Raw genomic sequence first — 20509 nt, forward strand, 5'->3', positions numbered from 1 at the left:
CCATCAAGAAAGTGAAAAGAAAATCCACAGATTGCAAGAACGTATTTGCACATCATCTGTCTGATATATTTATCCACAATATAAAAAGAACTCTTACAACTTAATAATAAAAACACAAATAACATAATTTTAAAATGGACACACAATAGACATTTCTCCAAAGAACGGCCAATAAGCACATGAAAAGGTGTTCAACACTGGTAGTCATTAGGGATATGCAAATCAATATCACAATGACAGAAGACTTATCTTGATGAGCACTGAGTAATATATAGAATTGTTGAATCATTATATTGTACACTCAAAATTAATATATAACAATGTATGTTAACTATCTGGAATTCAAATTTTTTAAAAATAAACAAACAAGTAAATAAATCCACAACAAGATACCACTTCACATGGATTAGAAAAGTTATAATCAAAAAGACAGACATGCTGGTAAGAATGTGAAGAAGTTGAAATCATCATATATTGTTGATGGAATGAAAAATAGTGCAAACAGTTTAGCACTTCCTAAAAGTGTTAACACAAACTTACCATATAGCCCAGCCATTCCCCTCCTAGGAATCACCCAAGAGAAATAAAAACAAATTTCCACATAAAAACTTGTACACAAATGTCCCCAGCGGCATTATTCATAATAGCCAAAAAGTAAAAACAACCCAAATTATTATCAGCTGGCAAATGGATGAACAAAATGCAGTATGTATCCTACAATGGAATAGTCACGTTCCAGCAAGAACAAACCTCAAAAACATGCTAAGGGAAAGAAATCAATCCCAAAACAAACAAACAAACAAACAAACAATGTTTTGTATAATCCTATTAATATGAAAGGTCCAGAATAAGGATAGCCATACAGACAGCAAGTAGATTAATGGTTACTTAGGGTCTGGAGAGCTAGGAGAGGATAGAAAACGAGGAGTTAATGGTTCAAGATTTATTTTTAGAAGGATGAAAATGTTCTAAAATTAAGTTATGGCAATGGTTACGCAACTCTGCAGTTATAATAAAATTATTTAAAAATCAGGGAGTTTTCTCCAGGAAGGTAATAAGTTATATTAATAGGCTAAAGGACAAAAACCACACAATCATTTCAATAAATGCAAAAAAAGTATTTGGCAAACCTAACATTCATCCCTGATAAAAATTCTCTCCAACCATAGAGAGGAATTTCATCAACCTCATAAAGGGCATCCATGAAAAATCTATAGCTAATATACTTAATGATGAAAAACTAAATACTTTATCTCTAAGATCAAAAACAAGGCAATAATATCTGCTCTCACCACTTCTATTCAACACTGTAATGAAAGTGTTGGAATTTCTTTTATTTGCACTAAGACAAGTAAAAGAAATAATAAGCATCCATACTAGAAACGAAGAAGTAGAACTCTTTCTTAGCTGATGACATGATTATGTAGAAATTCTAGGAATACACAATAAAAGCATTAGAATAAGTAAGTTTAAAGCGGTCACAGAATAAAAGATCAATATATAAAAGTCAGTTATATTTCTGTATACTAGCAACAAACAACTTTGGAATGTGAAATAAACATTATAATCATATAACAAAAATATTTAAAAATAAATCTAACAAAAGAGGTACAAGTCCTAAACACAGATTTTAAAAAATCACTTAATTTTCATTGTTCCTGTGTCTCTCACAAAACTGCAAAGGCTCTGTGGTAGCATCCTCTTCTGTCATCACATTCTTTAGGCTTTGGCTACTTTTATGAAGACCAATTTAAATCTCAGACTTATAAATCTTAAGTTTAATGCCCAAAATGCACAATGTCATCATTCATGATGTAAGAATACTTCTGTAGGGTAACATGACCTGATAATCAGTTATCAAATTGTAAGTGATTGTTGGAATGGTTTCTTGACTTTGAGTTCACTGAATAAAAACTATAAAATTAGACTCTGTTACATCCACTAGGATAAAATACTGAAAATTGTGCTTTTAAAAGTATGAGATGGGCCATTTACACACAATTCACAGCCAAGCAAAATCTATAAATATATATGATCATATGCATTATGTGTGGGGCAACAAATTTTTCATGTTCAGATAAACATAAAAGAACATTATTTTCAAACTGTTGAATTTAAAGGGTTTTTAGGGGAAAATCTATGAAAAACAATCTGTATATATTTGACATCAAAAATTTCCACTTAAAATGAAGGTAAGTAGAAAAACTATCTGTATCTGTAAACTCCATTGAGTTCATCTCTCCTGTATTTATACCTCTCTATTTCCTTCTGAGCATCTCCTCTTTTAAAAATGTAATGTAGTTTTAAAATAAAAGGACCTTTTAAATTCTGAGCAACACTCAATTAAGTACCACCTGTCTAATATTGGTGAATTTCTCTCTCTCTTTTTTTTTTTTAATTTTTTTTTAATGTTTTATTTATTTCTAGGAGAGAGAGAGAGAGACAACGTGAGCAGGGGAGGGTCAGAGAGAGAGGGAGTCACAGACTGAAACAGGCTCCAGGCTCTGAGCTGGCAGTCAGCACAGAGCCCGATGCAGGGCTCGAACCCACGAACCGCGAGATCATGACCTAAGCGAAAGTCGGACGCTTAACCAACTAAGCCACCCAGGCGCCCCTTCTCTCTCTTTTTTAATATTGGTGCATTTCTCAGTATAACATCCACATACTTAGAAAAGTAATAACAGATGGCTGTTTTCCAATTTAGCTGGTAATTACATCTATTAGAGTATTAATTGCAATCTCTGATTTCTACTAAAACTTATAACCCATACTTTGAGCAGATCCAGTGAAGGAGGAAAAAACCTTAGGAATATACTAATATCACTTTTAACTTCACCAATTTCAAAACATATCCCAAGAAAGAGTTCCTGGGTATTTGTAAGATGTCTATATTTTTTTTTTCTTAAGCTTGAGAGAGAGAAAGTGTGAGTTGGGGACAGAAGCAGAGAGAGAAAGAGAGAGAATCTCAAGCAGCCTCCACGTTCAGCACAGAGCCTGATGTAGGGTCATCCCATGACCCTGGGGTCATGACCTGAATTGAAATCAAGAGTTGGACACTCAACCAACTGAGCCACCCAGGTGCCCCACTGATATCTGAAAATTTTTAAGTAAAATACTAAAATTTGCCATGTTAAAAAAAAGACCTGAAAACTGAAAATTATAAAACAATTATGAAAGAAAGTTTTGAAGACTAAATAAATGGAGACATATACCAAGTTTATGGGTTCATTGAACCAAATAACCAATATTGTTCTGTGTCTATTCTCCTCCAATTGATCTATAGATTTAATGCAATCCCCAGCAGAACTTTTTGTGAAATTAACAATCTGACTCTAAATATTTAAATAGAAATATGAAAGAAACAGAAGAGCCAAATTAAATTTGATAAAGAAAAACAGAGTTTGAAGTCTAACACTGTCTGATTTCAACACTTACTATAAAGCAATAGTAATCAAGACGTTGTATTTAGTGATAGTATCAAGATAAACAAATAGATCAATGAGACAGATTAGACCTAAAATATATGGACAATTGATTTTCAACAAAGGTACAAAAGCAATTATGTGAAAAAAGTCAACTATCCAGGAACAAACTGGATAGTTATAGGCAAAAAAATATTTTGACCATACCTTACATCACATATTAAAATTAGGTCAAACTGAATCATACGTACACTATATGTAAACCTAAAATCATAAAATCCTTACCAAAAGAAGTAATAGGAATTAAAATCTGTAGATTAGACACAGATTTCTTATGTACAATGCTAAAAACGTAATCAATAAAAGAAAAAAAATTCACAAATTGGATTTCAACAAAATTTAAAACTTCTAGGAGGTGTCTGGACAGCTCAGTCAGTGAAGTGTATAACTCTTGATTTCAACTCCGGTCATAATCTCATTATTCGTAAGACTGAGCCCCATGTCCAGCTCTGTGCTGACGGTGTGGAGCCTGCTTGGGATTTTCTCTCTCCCTCTCTCTCTCTCTCTGCTCCACCCATATTCCTGTTCTTTCTCTCTCTCTCTCTCTCTCAATCTCTCTCGCTCTTTTTTCCAGCGCACACACACTCACAGGAGTGCATGTGTGCGCTCTCTCTCAAAAATAAATAAATAAACTTAAAAAGATACTTCTAAGAGAATGAACAAACTACAGACTGGGAGAAAATATTTTTAAATCATATATCTGATAAAGGATTTGTATTCACACAATGGAAAACGACTCAACAATAAAAAAGAATGAACTGCTGATAGATACAACACATGGATGAATTTCAAAATAATAATGCTGAATAGAAGTCAGTCAAAAAAGATCACATACTATGTAATTCCATTTATATAAAATTCTAGGAAATGCAAAGTAATCTACCGTGACTGAAAGCTAACTAACATTTGCCACTAAGGGGAAGTGGCTGGAGAGAGGGAGATGGGAGGGGTAAGGACGAGTCAGAGAGAGGGATAGATAACTGAGAGCAATGAGGGAACTTTTGGGTGATACAAATGTCAAAACTTATCAAACTGTGTACTATAAATATGTACAATGTGTTGTATGTATGTCAATTTACAACAACAAAGATGTCTTAAAAGGAATTAGAGCAAATTTGACAAAATATTAACATTTATTAAATCTTGACAGTAAGTACATGGCTGCTGTATGTTTCTTCATACATTTCTGTATACTTGAAATGTTTCTTCATTTAATTTAGAAAATCTAATCAAATTCTTCAGTGTGACAGCTAAAGATACTGAGTAAATGGCAGAAATAAGGTTGGAAGCCTAGATCTTTAGTTTCCTAGTTCCATATTCTCTCCATTCTATCGGGGGGGGAAAGTACAACTTGTATCCGTACATAAAGTTCAAATAAAAGTGCTTACCCTTAAATTTATTTACTGTCCCAATGTTTTGAAGAATTCTTCTAGGACTGTGTGCTGCAAAACAAGCTGCCTTTTCATATTCACCAAGTGACATTAATTCATTGAACCTACAACCATTGCATTTCATTAGACATTGTAATAGTACACACAAAAACATGATTAGAAATCTCTATAACAGACTAAACACAGTAATATAGAAAATCTCTAACTATGGGGATGAGCACTGGGTGTTATATGGAAACTAACTTGACAATAAACTATTTGTAAAAAAAAAAAAATCTACAACTAGGTTCATTCATTCTGAAAAATGTTCTTTTACTTCTTTCTGTAATATTCTGTCATTTTTTGTAAACTTTGTACCTCACCTGTACTTTATTCCTATAGCACATATTGCAAGACACAGAAAATGGAAAGAAGTTGTACTGAATTTACAATGAACTCAGATTTTTTCCTCTCATATTGTCTCTAGATGAAAAGAGATATTGGGGAAAGAAGGACAACCTGCTTAGAGATTCAACATATGGGAAATAGTAACTGAAACACAACAGCTACAGAATTGGAGACCAAGAGGTATCCTTGGTATTCGGAAGCCTATATTGCTCTGCCAGGCATCAGACTCCCAATTAAATATGAGACTAACACAAGAAGAAAAAAATAATAGTTCAGGTAACTTAAATCTCTACTCTTCTTCCCAGGGCAAAATGTCTTCAAACCAATCCTTACGCTACAATTAATAAAACTATGGCAAACAGGATTTACAGTGCTGCAAATAAATTTGAACCCTAGAGGAAAAAAACACCAAAGTAATACTAATAAACAAAATACATAAAACTTTTAGCTTCAACAAGGTTTCTTCTCTCCTGTTTAAAGCTGGTAGACTTGAAGAAGCATACAGTGTAAGGAAATAAAACAGGCTTTGGTGCTGTCCCAAAATGATCTTTGCCCCTTCTTTGTACCATATCAATCAATTAAAAATTCTTTAACACAGGGGCGCCTGGGTGGCTTAGTCGGTTAAGCGTCCTACTTTCACTTAGGTCATGATCTCGCGGTTCGTGGGTTCGAGCCCCGCGTCGGACTCTGTGCTGGCTGCCAGCTCAGAGCCTGGAGCCTGTTTCAGTCTGTGACTCCCTCTCTCTCTGACCCTCCCCTGCTCACGTTGTCTCTCTCTCTCTCTCCTAGAAATAAATTAAAAAAAAAATTCTTTAACATATGAGACAAGGAATATTACATATGTTCCTTACAAACTGGCCTCATAGCGTATGAATTAATCTCTTAAAGAATAAAGTCTTAGATCTCCTTAAGCCTCTATTGTGCACTATATATAATAACTTAAGTATGAGGAAGAAATATACCTTTTTAAAATATCATAGGATAGAAATGATGAAGGGGAAAAATGACTAAATTGGTTAGGATAATCTGACTCAAGAAGATACTCTCAAAAAAATTTTGTAACATCAGGCTGATTGTTAGGAAATGCAAAAAAAATATGGTATACGCAAAATTTAAATCAACACTAAGGGCCACCTATAAACTTTGAAAAATTTCCTAGACTACCAACCTAATATTTCTTATACAATCAACGTATTTTTTTAAATTCTAGTTTATTTTCTAATTTTTTTAGTAAAGATTGTAAAAATACAAAATCTAAAGACTATAACTCATTAAGATGCATAATAAGTGCTATACATTTAATAAATAATATTAAATATTTACTTAAAATATTTAAATACATATGAAATAAATGTGATAACATTTTCACATGGAAAATAAACGTTTTTAAAATAATTTGCCTTTCATAGCGTGCCTTGCTGGCTCAGTTAGAAGAGTATATAACTTGGGGCACCTGGGTGGCTCAGTCAGTTAAACGCCCAACTTTGGCTCAGGTCATGATCTCACAGTTTGTGGGTTGGAGCCCTGTGTCGGGCTCTGTGCTGACAGCTAGCTCAGAGCCTGGAGCCTGTTTCAGATTCTGTGTCTTCCTCTCTCTCTGACCCTCCCCTGCTCATGCTGTCTCTCTTTCTCTCTCTCTTTCTCTCTCTCTCTCAGAAATAAATAAAACATTAAAAAAAAAAGGAGCGTATATAACTCTTGATCTCAGGATCATGCGTTCAAGCCCCATGTTGCGTGTAAAGATTACTTAAATAAATATTTTAGAAATAATAAATTAATTAAATATTTGCCTTTCAATGTAGTGAAGCAAAATTTCAGCTTCTTTTGCCTTGCCTGGGTCATCTTCAAGCAGTTCCTCAACAATGCCTTGGTCACCTATAAATATTGAAAGCACCACAGGATATTAAGATTAATAGAAAATAATAAATACAATATGTTTAATGTCAGCAACTTAATGCTATGGTTTCTAACAGCATCAACCTCTTTTTTTTTAATTAACTCATCTTTGGGGGTATTTTTTTTTTTTTTAGTTTATTTTTTGACAGAGAGAAAAAGAGGGAGAGGCATAGACAGGCAGAGAGAATCCCAAGCAGGCTTTGCACTGTCAGCATGGAGCCCAACATGGGCTCAAATTCACAAACCATGAGATCATGACCTGAGCTGAAATAAAGTCAAAGTATTTAACTTTTTTAATGTTTATTTTTTTTTAATTAACACTTATTCATTTTTAAGAGACAGAGAGACAGAGTGTGAGTGGAGGAGGGGCAGAGAAAGAGGGCGATACAGAATCTGAAGCAGGATCCAGGCTCTGAGCTGTCAGCACAGATACTAATGCAAGGCTCAATCTCATGAACCATGAGATCATGACCTAAGTTGAAGTTGGACACTTAACCAACGGAGCCACCCAGGCTCCAACCTCTTTTTAAACTGAGTGACCTCCCTGTCCCTCTATCCCTTATTTTCAGGTACATTTTTAGATATTCTCTCTTTGGCTTACCACATCCATTATTTACCAATTACGTGTTGACTGTTGAAGGAAGAAGCCCATAGGGTAACTGAGAGCTAACAGAATAAGTACATTTTTTATTTCTTTAAACTGAGCCTAGGAAAATCATCACTCTTTAGCTTTTAGCTTTCTGGGAGAAAAATGTTTTCCATTATTTTTGTTAATTAAAAAATACAGATAAATTACCATGGAAATCTTTAGTTTTCTGTATTTGCTCCACAAAATCTTGAAATGAGCTGCTCATATCAGATTTTACCCATGAAGTAAATGCATGTGAAATAATCTGCAGTCTCTGATGACTACAAAGAAAAAAAAATCAACAATGCACTGAACTTAAAATCAAATAGAATATTAGAATAAACACAATAAAAGCTTCAAACTTAAAAAATGTATATACCGAAACTGTAATTCTTTGTTTAAAATTTCAGCTAAATCTCTCCGTTTTAATGTCACCATCATTTCCTCATCTAAATCCTCCTTCCTCTGAACTGGTACATACTTTTTCAGCATAACCTGTTTAACTTCAGCATATTTATCTTCAAGATGTTTCAGGTATTTAGTGAGAGCATCTAAATTGACGGATTCTTGGACAGTCATGCCTAGGGAAAAGGAAACAAATCAAACAAGCCAAACCATATGGCGGACTCTTGTGCTCAAACAGCAAGTTTCAGCAAAATCATAGTGTGATGTTATGAAATAATTAAGAAATGGCAGCATGAACTTACAACTTACTTACAGCATGACCATAAACGAATTAGCATACAATTTTAAGTGTGTAGCAGTTTTAAACATATCGTCAATGAAAACTGATTGTCCAAACCTAAGCACTAAGTTTTAATAACCTCACTGACATAACTTGCAAACCTCTTAAATACCATTGTTACTCAATACCACTAAGAGTTTCTGCCTAACGAGTCAGGATTTTTGTCCAAAGATTTCTCTCTAACCTGAAAGTAGATTTCAGCTGCTGACGAGCTGAAATCAAGAGTTGGATGCTTTACTGACTGAGCTACCCAAGTGCCCCAAATTGTTGCCTTTAAAAGGCATACCTCAAAATTCTCTCCCAGATTAATCCCCTAGATTAATCCTACTCAATTTTTAATCATTCCCTTACTCTGAATCCTCTCAGCATTTAATCAATTTGACTTATTCTCTCCTTATTTATATGTTTCTTATTTGTAGTTTGATAATCATAATTTTATATTTGAAGGTAAATCTAGTCCCTGCTTCCACCAGACACAGGATGATCATCCAAACTCAGGTGAAATGCTCTGGTATGGAGCAGCTCATTATCTTCAAGACATAGCTTCTTCTATTGAAACCAAATTGACTTCCTAAAATGTCTACCTTATTGATTCTGCCTCTGGATAAACAGTGGCTAAGACCCTAAAACCCTTAAAAATTCTTAATACAGTTATCTATTCTGAAAGTCTTCCTTTTCTCTAGGATGAATATTTGCAATTCTTCTATCCATTCATCATACAAACTTCTCAACTCCTGATGAAGTGCAGGATATACTCCACAGTTTCTTAAAATGTGATTTAGCTGAAGGTGAAGAACCAGCGAATGCTGACATCAATGTTAATCAACAGCATTCACTAGAATTTAATACACCACAGTTTTTTCATTTATCAGGGCTTCTCTAACTTTAGAACCACTTGAAGGACTTGCTAAAGCACTGCTGAGCTCCACCCCACACCCACCCAACTCCCATGCCTGGAGCACAGTAAATCTGCAGTGGGGCCAAAGAATTTGCATTTCTAACAGGTTCACAGGTAATGCTGATACTGATGCAGGAGCCAAACTTTAACAGCCACTCCATTATACTTTATATAATCCAGTCACTCTGGAGCTGTCCTTCCGCCTTTGAGGGTTGCTGCAGTTTTCTCATCCTCTTGTATCCACCTGGAGTCCTGACAAAAGCTGTTTGTAAAGTCGGGCTCAAGTCCTGATGCATTTCAAATATACACATTGCAGCACATATATACTAATTTGTGTAATAGATAATAACTGAAAACAGTGGGAAATTTTAAATATTTTAAACAAAATACAGTACCTGGAATAGGTTTTGAAGGATCTTTGGAGAAAGTATGATATTTTACTTCTTTTCTGTCATACTCTGCCCTAAGTTGTTTCATTTGGTCTATTTGCAATTGAATTTTTGAGGAATTATTTTCAATAACCCTCATTCTGAAAAACAGAAAGGCTTTCTTATATTTCTTTCAATGAATTTAATTACTTAATTATAAGATTTAAAGTAAAACAGGTTAAATCATTGTTTTGGATGATTATAATTTTGAACCATTATGGACTTTGGTAGAGGTTTATAAAACAATGCCCATAAAAAGTTAACCAACCTCTTTGCACGTATAGGAGGATTAGGAGGAACTTAACTGAGGAACAAGGGGGAGAAGAAGGGGGGAAATTGTGGGGGAAAGGGAGAGAGGCAAACCATGAGNAATAAATAAATTTTAAAAATTCAAAAAAAAAGTTAACCAACCTCACTAGTGAGGAACAGCTTTTTTTCAGAGCATCAATAAAAATCTTACACTATGATTTACATAATCGTGATGGAAATTTGTATGTGTAAAACACAGTAATCTGGCCACAAGTACTGTGTTTACTCCCAATAGTTGAAAATTACCTTTGCAATTAAAATTATATTTGTAATTGTATTAGTTTCTTGTGGCTGGTATAAAACATTGACAAAAAAAACTTCCTGGTAGCTTAAAACAACAGAAATTTATTCTCTCACAGTTCCAGAGATCAGAAATCCAAAATCAGCATTATTGGGGCAAAGTCAAAGGGCTATGCTTCCTCTAGAAGCTCTAGGGAAGAACCTATTCCTTGCCTCTTCCAGCTTCTGGGGGCTGCTGGCCTTCTGTGGCTACATCACTTCAATGTCTGCCTCGGTGGTCACACTGCCTTCTCCCCTTCTGCCTCTCAACACTCCTTCTGCCTCTTTTAGAAGAACACTTGTGACTGTATTTAGGGTCCACCTGGATAATCCAAGATAATCTCCCTATCCCAAGATCCTTAATGTAATAACATCTGTAAATACCCTTTTTCCAAATAAATAACATTTCCAGGTTCCCAGGCTTAGGACCCGATTATCTTTAAGGCCACTCTTCAGCCTCCTATAGTAATTTAGATCCTAGAGCTGGAGGAATGGTAGCACTTCTTCAAGATAAAACTGACTCACTCCAGTGATGGGGATCTTAAAGATCTTAGATATAAATTTCTTTTGAGCATTATTGGATGTTCACTGCCTAGTTTATCACTGATATGTTGACCCAGGGAACAAATAACAGATTAAAATAAGTTAGATACATAATATCAGGGTTTTTGGCAAATTAAAAACACGTTTTTGTCAGTAGAGAACTGCTGCCTACATCTGATTACTATACAGAGTTCCTGGTGACTACAGATGGCTGAGTAAGAGCCTGAAGTATTTATGAAAGAGGGACTGTGGAAATAAAATATCCTTTAACTTTCATCCAATAAACTTAGGCTTGCAGAAGAAGAGCGTGTTAAAAATAAACAGACTTCCAAAAGAATTTAAAGCAGGGACTCAGTCACTTGTACATGAATGTTCATAGAGGCATTGTTCACAATAGCCAGAGGTAGAAACAGCCCAATTATCCATCAACAGATAAACAAAATATGATATATTCATGCAATGGAATATTATTCAACCATAAAAAGGAATGCGATTCTAATATATGTTACAATACTAATGCAAAGGTATCTAATTGTTGCTCCTTTCTATAACTACTTTTAGGATATTTTTTATCTTTGACAATTTCACTGTGATAAATCTAGTTGAGAATCCCTTATTATTTATAATGCTGGGGAGTTTGGAGACTTCCTGAATCTGTGAATTGTTCTTCCACCAGTTCTAGAAAATTCTCAGCCACTGTCTCTTCAAACATTGTCCCAATATTCTCTTCTTTTTTTTAATTTTAATTCCATTATAGTTAACATACAGTAGAGTTATTTGGTCACAGATGTACAATATAGTGATTCAACAATTCCATACATCACCCAGTGCTCATCACAAGTATTCTCTTCTCTTCTCAATTCTGATTAGACATGACTTTCTCACTCCATCCTCCATGGATGGAGCCTCCTCTTTTTTTTCTTTTTTAAAATAGGTTTATTGAGATATAGTTCATATACTTTAAATTCACCCTTGTATACAACTCAGTGAATTTTAGTATATGTAGAGTTGTACAACCACTACCACTTCTAGTTCCAGGATATTTCATCACCCCAAAATAAGACCCATACTCATTAGCAGTCCGAACAGAACACAATTTTCTATGCAGTCCCCAAGTGTTGAGCAGCTTACCTCTGGTTCACTCTACGAGATTATAGCCCTTTAATGTCCCAGCTTTATATGAGGAGGATTTCCCAGTAGACCACACCCTTGGGTAGATCCTAGGCTTCGTCTTTTGTCCCCCTGAAGCTTAGTCACTAGTTTTAACAAGGGCTCTTAGGGTCAAAGAAGCATTATTGCTCGTTTTACGTTTTGTTACAGTTTTGCCCTGATAATCTCTTACTCATTTGCCAGCTTCCTACTGCTTTTAGATTTTTAATATTTTATGTAGCATTTTTCCCAAATAAAAAGATCTCAACATCTAGCCAACTTTATTTCCAGAAATGGAGGTCAAATTTTGCATAGATGATTTGAAATAATCTATAAAAATAATACACCCACCATTTACCAAATGGAACACAGAAAATATAACACTACTCAACACGAGAGCATCTTATCCTCTCCCAGAAGATTACCTACTGTTGTGCATCAGATGATTAAGTGCTCTAATTCAGACAGTAATCATGAAAGTTTACTATCAAATCTTCCACACAAGAAATTACCTGGAGCAATTACCTGCATCCTTCATTTTATGATACTACAATGTACTTCCAACTATCCTAAGAGATATTAAAAAATTCTCAAACAGAATTATTATTTTTTCACTTGAAAGAAGTAAAATTATAGTTATTTCAAGTTGGTAGGAAAGGTCACATAAAAATACAGCCTTAAAATAAAATTGAGGGGCACATGGGTGGCTCAGTCGGTTAAACATCTGACTTTGGCTCAGGTCATGATTTCGTGGTTCATGGGTTCAAGCCCAAGTCTGGCTCTATGCTGACAGCTTAGAGCTTGGAGCCTGCTTCAGATTCCGTGTGTCTCGCTCTCTGCCCCTCCACCGCTTGTGCTCTCACTCTCTCTCCCTCTCTCTCTCTCAAATGGATAAACATTAAAATAAATAAATACAGTCATACCTAAATAAAAACATATCTGTTTTAAATAAATAAATAAAACAGAAATTCACAGACTAAGAAACACCGGTTTTAGTTACAGTGACTAGTTAATATAACCAAGTAACATCACTTTTTGGGCTACTTACTAATATACTTACTTTGCTTCAAGTTGGATTGTTCTTTTCCTGTGATATACCAATGCTATGGGCTCTGCTGCCAAAGCTTTAAGTTTTCCATGAAGACAAAACGCAGTTCTTTGGCTTTCCTTTATTGTCTCAATAAAGGCATCATATTCTTTTTTGATTGAAGTAAGAATGGATTTGTATGCAGTGACATACTCTATTACCTGAAATATGATTTTTCTGCCTATGGTACTGAATTTTTTCTAGAAGACTATGGAACAAAACCCTTGCAAACAGCATTGTATATTATTTTTTAAATAAAATATGATGAGCAATTAGAAGTCTTAAACTTTAACATCCAGTCAAATGTGACTGGGTATTGAAGACAATTATTATTTACTGAATATGTATTTTGTGAATCATTATAATACTTTGAGCTTCAATATTTTTGCTTTACTTAGTATGAACATGAATATTATATGTCAGTTAAAACCAATACCAGCTCTAATTATTTCAATTATAGATATTTTAAATATAAGTACCTATCATCCCTTACTATTTCTAAATTTAGTCTCCGACACCACTCAGACCTTAAAATCTTGGATTCCCTTTACGTCTTTGTTTTTCTAACCTATTAGCTCCTATTGGCTAATCAATACTCTCAATTACTAAATGGCAACTGTAGAAAACCCATTACATATTCATGATTTCCTATGGTGTATATAAGTACAGAATATCTCAAGAAGGATAACAGAAGAAGAGAGAAACAGTGGGTGCCTGCAGAGAAACAAAGAGGAAGCAGGGTCTGAAAAGAAAAGGATTTGACTTCTTTCCACTGTTTATTCTTTACTGGTTCTCTAGTTCTTTTTCTTCTGTCTTTCTTTCTTTCTTTCTTTCTTTCTTTCTTTCTTTCTTTCTTTCTTTCCTTTTTCCTTTCTGTTAATCTTGTGTATGCATTACCCATGCAAAGGTAAATAATTACGAAACATTTTTAAAAAGTTAAAAAACAAAAAAAGTTATAATTTATGGTTTCCAAATTCTATGTACAGGGAAGAGATGTGATCAATCCATAATTTTCTCTGAAAGCTATAATTATGCTGTCTATCTATCCCTGCTACATCTCTATTCTCTGTTATTCTCCACTGGTTTTCTGTTAGTTAAACAATATCTAGAAAAATTATCTGGTCTGGAAGAGATCTGGTCTATCAAGAAATAGTGTAAGGAGATTACTGATCACTGGTAAATACCAGGAGAGGATATGTGAGTGGAAGATACTGGTTTTTTGTTTTTTTTTTTAATGTTTATTTATTTTTGAGAAAGAGAGTGCAAGTGGGGAAGGGGCAGAGAGAGAGGGAGACACAAGAATCTGAAGCCAGCTCCAGGCTCTGAACTATCAGCACAGAGCCCAGCATAAGGCTTGAACTCAGGAATGGTGAGATCACAACCTGAACCAAAGTCAGGGGCCTGACCAACTAAACCATCCAGGTGCTCTCTGATTGTCTTTTTGACTTGACCATATTATCCATCTACTCAAGTCAGGAGGACAGCCACCCAAGAACTTTTAATAAAATAGAGGCCATTTGTCTAGTCTTCCAAATTAAATACCCTGCTGTTCCTGGCCATCCTCCACTTCCCACGCCGCTAGGATATGCCACAATAATCCAATATAACTAAGATAAGTTAATGGAGAGAAAACAGACATCAAGACACCACAATCGGCTCCCACATCTGTTGCTACAAGACACAGATTTCAGAGGAACGCTCATGGGAGCCTTTAAGAATACACAGAAAATGCATAAAAGTAAAGGAAGCACACTGGCATGCTATAGGTAGAATCCAGTTTTGCTTGACTCACAAAATATTTTAAAATGTAGGAAATTTCACCAAAAACTGTATTTCTAGCCTCTCTTGAAGACTCTGAAAAATCTACCAGCATGAACCATCATTCCTTAACGGCAACAATGAGCTGCAGCTTTCAATCGGATTTGTTCTTCATTTTACCACAGTCCTCATGATTCCTTCTTCTCTTACAGCCAACCCACTTAACTCTTTTATAGGGCCTTCCTGGCCTCTATATCATTCAAGTTGGCACTCAGATTTGCATTTAACTCAAGAAACCAGAGCTATACTTACCAACAACAGGAATTTGAGGGAGAAGAGGAGTGGCAGCCATTCTACCTCAGCTCCCACAGATGGACATAGACTATTTGTACCTGCTACCAGACACACAAAAGCTGGCCACTTTCCAGAGGCCAGCTGCCTCCATGATTCACCATTTCTGTAGAAGCTCACTCCTCCTAGCTTTGGTCTTCCTTGTTTACTGTCTTTCCCTCTTTCTATAACCCACACTCAAGTCCTACTATCAGAATCTTAGGTGCTCCCTGTTTGGATTCAGGCACAGTTCTCCAGGTCAAACCCTCTATCTGTGATTGTAAGCAGAATTTCGTAGCTGTTCTCTGATTCCAAGTACTCAGAGATGCAAGTTAATACTTTCATCTCTACCCGATTAGATCCTTCCAAGAGGGAACGAAGAGTAGAGAAAGGCAGTCATTAATAGTTTATTAACAATCTAATGTGCCGGAATAACATGAAAATGGAAAAACAGATTAGCTCAAGAAACTGGAAGAGAAGTTTCTTTAAGCACCAAATAATTTCTATTTCAGATACCCTCTCAGTCTTGAAGAACAGGATTCTTTACAAGGCACAAATGTACAATTTATAATTGTACAACGGACGGAGAGTCCACATGGAAATCTTGCTAGAATACACCAGATTTCAGAGGAACTGAAAAGACTAGGGAGAACAGGACTATAGATGTAGTCTTATTATCTTTTATATAATCCCATGTCTTTTCTCTAAGAATTAAATTTACCAACACCAACTCCAGAATGATTTCACTAGAACTATACTAATTTAGAACAGACATCTCTTCATGTAAGAAAACTTCTGACAAGTTAGCGCAGAGCTGCTTCAGATCCTCTGTCCCTCTCTCTCTGCTCCTTCCCTACTCGCACTCTCTCTCTCTCAAAAATAAATAAACATTTAAAAAATGGTAGTAAAAAAAGAAGAAAACTTCTGACAAGTGTCAGCAGCTGGGCATGCAAAGATAAACATGTCACAGTTATGACAACTTTCCTCTGCTGATTTCAGGTAAGTAGAGTCTTAGCATTGACTCCTGATATTTATGAAACCCATTCAAAACACTACTTTAAAACATTTATCCAATATACTCCTTAATGACTCAAACACCAAAAGCAGTATCATTGATCATAACAACATACAAAATGAAATTAATTTGCCAACGTACAAATGCTGAAAGGTAGTTTTTCTAGATGACTTAAAAGAAAAGTCTTCTTTCTGGAGCGCCTGGTGGCTCAGTCAGTTAAGCTTCTGACTTCAGCTCAGGTCATGATCTCACAGTTTGTGAGTTCAAGAGCAGCATCAGGCCCACTGCTACCAGCGCAAAGCCCACTTGGGATCCTCTGTTCCCCTTCTCTCTGCACCTCCCGGGATGCACACACATGCCCTCTCTCTCGCTCCCTCTCTCTCTCAATAATAAACATTAAAAAAAATTTTTTTCAGGAAAAAAAATTGTTTCTGGGGTGCCTGGCTGTGTCAGTCGGTTCAATATCAGACTCTTGATTTCAGCTCAGGTCATGATCTCACAGTTCCTGGGTTCGAGCCCCAAGATAGGCTTCAGACTGACAGTACAGAGCCTGCTTGGGATTCTCTCTCTCAAAATAAATAAATAAACTTAAAAAAAAAAAAAAAAGACTGTTTATTTTATACTCTTATGGATCTGCATGAATTCTCTTTTTAAAAAAATTAAACTCATCTGTATATTTTCAGTGTTCAGTCCAGTCAAACCTCTCGTTTACTGGACCTATCTAGCCCTCTGACTCACAAGAGGTTCCAATTTAATATGCTAAATCAAATCTAAGCCAACACTCTAATGATACCACAAACCTGAAATAACAACTACCAGGTTCCTGCTTTGTAGCCCTGTGCCTAACAAGTAAGATATTTTCAGATAGAAGACCAAGATGATGTTAGAAGGCACAACTATGTTATTGTTCAAAAACTGAGAGTCTGCACTTAAGCTAAATCAATCGAACCACTCGATAACTATCTAGTGATAGAAATCCAGCGCTGTACTTTCCCCATAATCCCTTTCCAATACACTGCACAAACTTCTCAAAATTGACAAATGAAGTGTAATCAATCAGTGATGTGACTAAGGCAGGAATATTAGTTGTCAAGATAGACCATTTCTACCACAGGAAAACTCCATCACCTTAAGATATCATTATGATACCTTATCAAAAACGTGTCGGTATATGATGTAATATTCATCAGCAGGTCCTTCCTCATTACAGCCCACTCTTTCAGTTTCTGTAATTATGTATCTTTGCATACTTTCCAAAAATTCCTTGTCACTTCTACTAATGATAGGAGGGAGAACTGCATGTTTATTTATTTCTTGGACCGACATATGTCATAATCTGCGCACTTGTTCACCAAGTCTTGACTTGCTTTTGCAACAAAGCCAAAACTTTGGTAAGCCTGAAAGAAAAAGAGACCAACAATTAATCTGAAGCTTAAAGTAAATTAATTCATTTCTAATAAATTTATGAAAAACTAAATCTAGTCTAAAAATTTATTTTTCATGGGAAAATATTTCCCATGAGTCTCTTAGATAAATATTTCAACCTATGAATTAAAAAGTCTAATCTATTCTACTGTCAAGTGCTATACCTCTGGGATAGAAACACCAAACACCAGTCAATAAAGAGCTCTTTTCTTAGTAACCAAGCCTATGTATCATGTTTAATTCAATATTTCTAACAGAAGTTTTACCATTTTGTTTGTTTCCTGTGGGAAAACTAATTTGGAAGTCTCCTCATGACACAAACAAGGTCAACTATTTCTCTACCCATGTGCTTAGTTGGCCCAGGCACAATCATGATAGCTACAAATAACTCATGACTTTATTTTATGATAAACTTTATCGTAATTCTATCTTTAATACAAATGTACTAACTAAAAGTAAGAAGTCAGAATTTCTGCTAAAATCCATCCATCAGCGATATCAAAGATAACAAACAATCTTTTTCTGAGTACAGTTTCAAGCAGCTACATTCCATTGCTCTTTTAGTAGAACCAAGGGGCGCCTGGGTGGTTCAGTTGGTTAAATGTCCAACTTCGGCTCAGGTCATGATCTCACAGTTCATGGATTTGAGCCCTGCATAGGGCTCTGTGCTGACAGCTCAGAGCCTGAAGCCTGCTTCCCATTCTGTGTCTCTCCCTCTCCTTGCCCCTCCTCTGCTTGCATTCTCTCTCTCTCTCAGAAGTAAACATTAATTTTAAAAAAAGAATCATTATCCACTTAGTTAGATACAGAAGTTGGTTCCTGAAATCTATTCACATTAACATCAAACAGAACCCATAGCTTGCTCAAAAATGTCTAACTCTTCCCAATCTTTCCCTCATTCACGTATATTCAGATATAAAATTTGGAAAATATAAACGAAAGAAAATGAAAAACCAAAAATCATCCAGGATCTCTCACCCAAACACAATGATTTAAATATTTTGGTATATTTCCTTCTAGTTAGTCTAATTATAAAAATCAGGATCACTGTCTACACTCAGCTTTGTATCCCCTCGTTTTTCACTTAATATTAAAAGCACTTTTCCGGGCACCTGGGTGGCTCAGTCGGTTAAGTGTCTGACTTCGGCTCAGGTCATGATCTCACAGTTGGTGGGTTCAAGCCCCGCATCGGGCTCTGTGCTGAGCTCTTGCTCAGAGCCCGCTGCCTGCTTCGGATTCTGTCTCCTTCTCTCTCTGCCCCTCCCCTGCTCATACTCTGTCTCACTCTGTCTCTCAAAAATAAATAAACATAAAAACGTTTTTAAAATAAAAAATAAAAAACAAACAAAAGCACTTTTTCATGTTGTTAGCTTCCAAAAATATGACTTCTAATGATTGTGATGAATACATTCTGTGATAAATAAATGTCTAAATCTACTTTACCATGTTTTAGCAACACAATTGATATCCCGTTATCTGAAATAACATATATGGCCTATTAAATCTTTCCCACAGGTTGTACACAGGGGGAGGGAGACATCAAAATAATTTCAAAGTTTAAAAAAATCTAATTTATCTTTATGTTGATGAACTGGATAATGAAAAACCAATTTACAAATAACATAAAGTAGTTCCAAAAAGGAAATAACCCACAAATGGATTAACAGTTTTCCCAAGTGAAAAATCTATTTCCTTATTCATTCATCCAGTCAATATTTACTGAGTGTTTGGGGCACCTGGGTGGCTCAGTCGGTTAAGCGTCCGACTTCGGCTCAAGTCATGATCTCCCAGTTCGTGGGTTCGAGCCCCCGCGTCGGGCTCTGTGCTGACAGCTAGCTCAGAGCCTGGAGACTGTTTCAGATTCTGTGTCTCCCTCTCTCTCTGACCCTCCACTGCTCACGCTGTCTCTCTCTCTCAGAAATAAATAAAACATTAAAAAATATATTTACTGAGTGTTTACTAAATGCCAGCATTGTTTTATAGCTGAGATCCAGTAATAAATAAGATAAAATTCCTGGCTCCTTGGAGCTTACTTACAATCTAGCAGTGGAAACAGACTATAAATAAACAATGTAATTTCAAATAGTAAAAGATAACAGTAAAAGGAGGAAGGACTGGATGTGACCACTGGGGACTGGGTAGTTACATCTGAACATGAGTGGCTTCCTATTATCCTTAGGATAAAATCTAACTTCCTTTACTTGGCCTATATGCCCTATAGGAACCAGGTACCCCCTTTCTCTCTGTCCAAATCCAGCCTTTCTTGCTCCTGTCCTCCCCTAACCCCAATCCCCACTCCCATGAGCTTGCTCTCTTACCTGAGGGTCTTGAGTAATTCTCTCCCCATTTCTCTGTTTCCTCTTTCCGTCCTTTACCACGCCTTGCTCCCACCGAGTTACACTCATACTACCACTCTCATTCACTTGGCTTTTACTCATTTTTCAGATTTCAGTTTATACAGCTCTAGGAAAGCTGCCCTGAATTCCTTTAAACTTGGTCGAGTTCTACATTCTCCCATCGTACTGTGAACTTCCTCTATCATGGTATTATCACTCAGCTACTCTGTAATAGAGACTTTCTGTTTACAGTCTATCTCTCCCAGTAGGCAGGAACTAAAATGTTCTCATTCCCCAATATCCTTCCCTACCTACATGCATTGCAGTGCATAGTAGTTTCTAGCAGGATATATACTTTAAAAAATGCTTAATAATCAATAATCACTTAGCAATAATCTGGTCCGGTCAGAAGACATGACTTGT

At 35.7% G+C, this 20509-nt stretch overlaps 1 protein-coding gene across 9 annotated transcripts in view; it reads right to left on the reverse strand.

Moving 5' to 3' along the window:
- CLHC1 (clathrin heavy chain linker domain containing 1) overlaps window positions 1–20509 on the reverse strand; it is a 42249-nt gene that overhangs the window by 18491 nt on the left and 3249 nt on the right. For 4 of the 9 annotated variants that reach the window (XM_077772370.1, XM_077772371.1, XM_077772374.1 and 1 more), the window contains exons 2-8: window positions 17475–17722; window positions 13196–13383; window positions 9823–9956; window positions 8164–8365; window positions 7953–8065; window positions 7051–7135; window positions 4871–4977 (exon numbers count right to left, since the gene is read on the reverse strand). In XM_077772370.1, the coding sequence (XP_077628496.1) occupies window positions 4871–4977; window positions 7051–7135; window positions 7953–8065; window positions 8164–8365; window positions 9823–9956; window positions 13196–13383; window positions 17475–17651 (1006 nt within the window). In that variant the 5' untranslated portion in view covers window positions 17652–17722. Of the gene's footprint in view, window positions 1–4870; window positions 4978–7050; window positions 7136–7952; window positions 8066–8163; window positions 8366–9822; window positions 9957–13195; window positions 13384–17474; window positions 17723–20068; window positions 20408–20509 lie in introns of those variants that run through there. The other 5 variants (XM_077772373.1, XM_077772372.1, XM_077772375.1 and 2 more) reach the window with 5 other exon arrangements.

The sequence above is a fragment of the Crocuta crocuta genome, unplaced genomic scaffold, assembly GCF_008692635.1.
Source record: "Crocuta crocuta isolate KB4526 unplaced genomic scaffold, BGI_CrCroc_1.0 scaffold830, whole genome shotgun sequence".
NCBI lineage: Eukaryota > Metazoa > Chordata > Mammalia > Carnivora > Hyaenidae > Crocuta > Crocuta crocuta.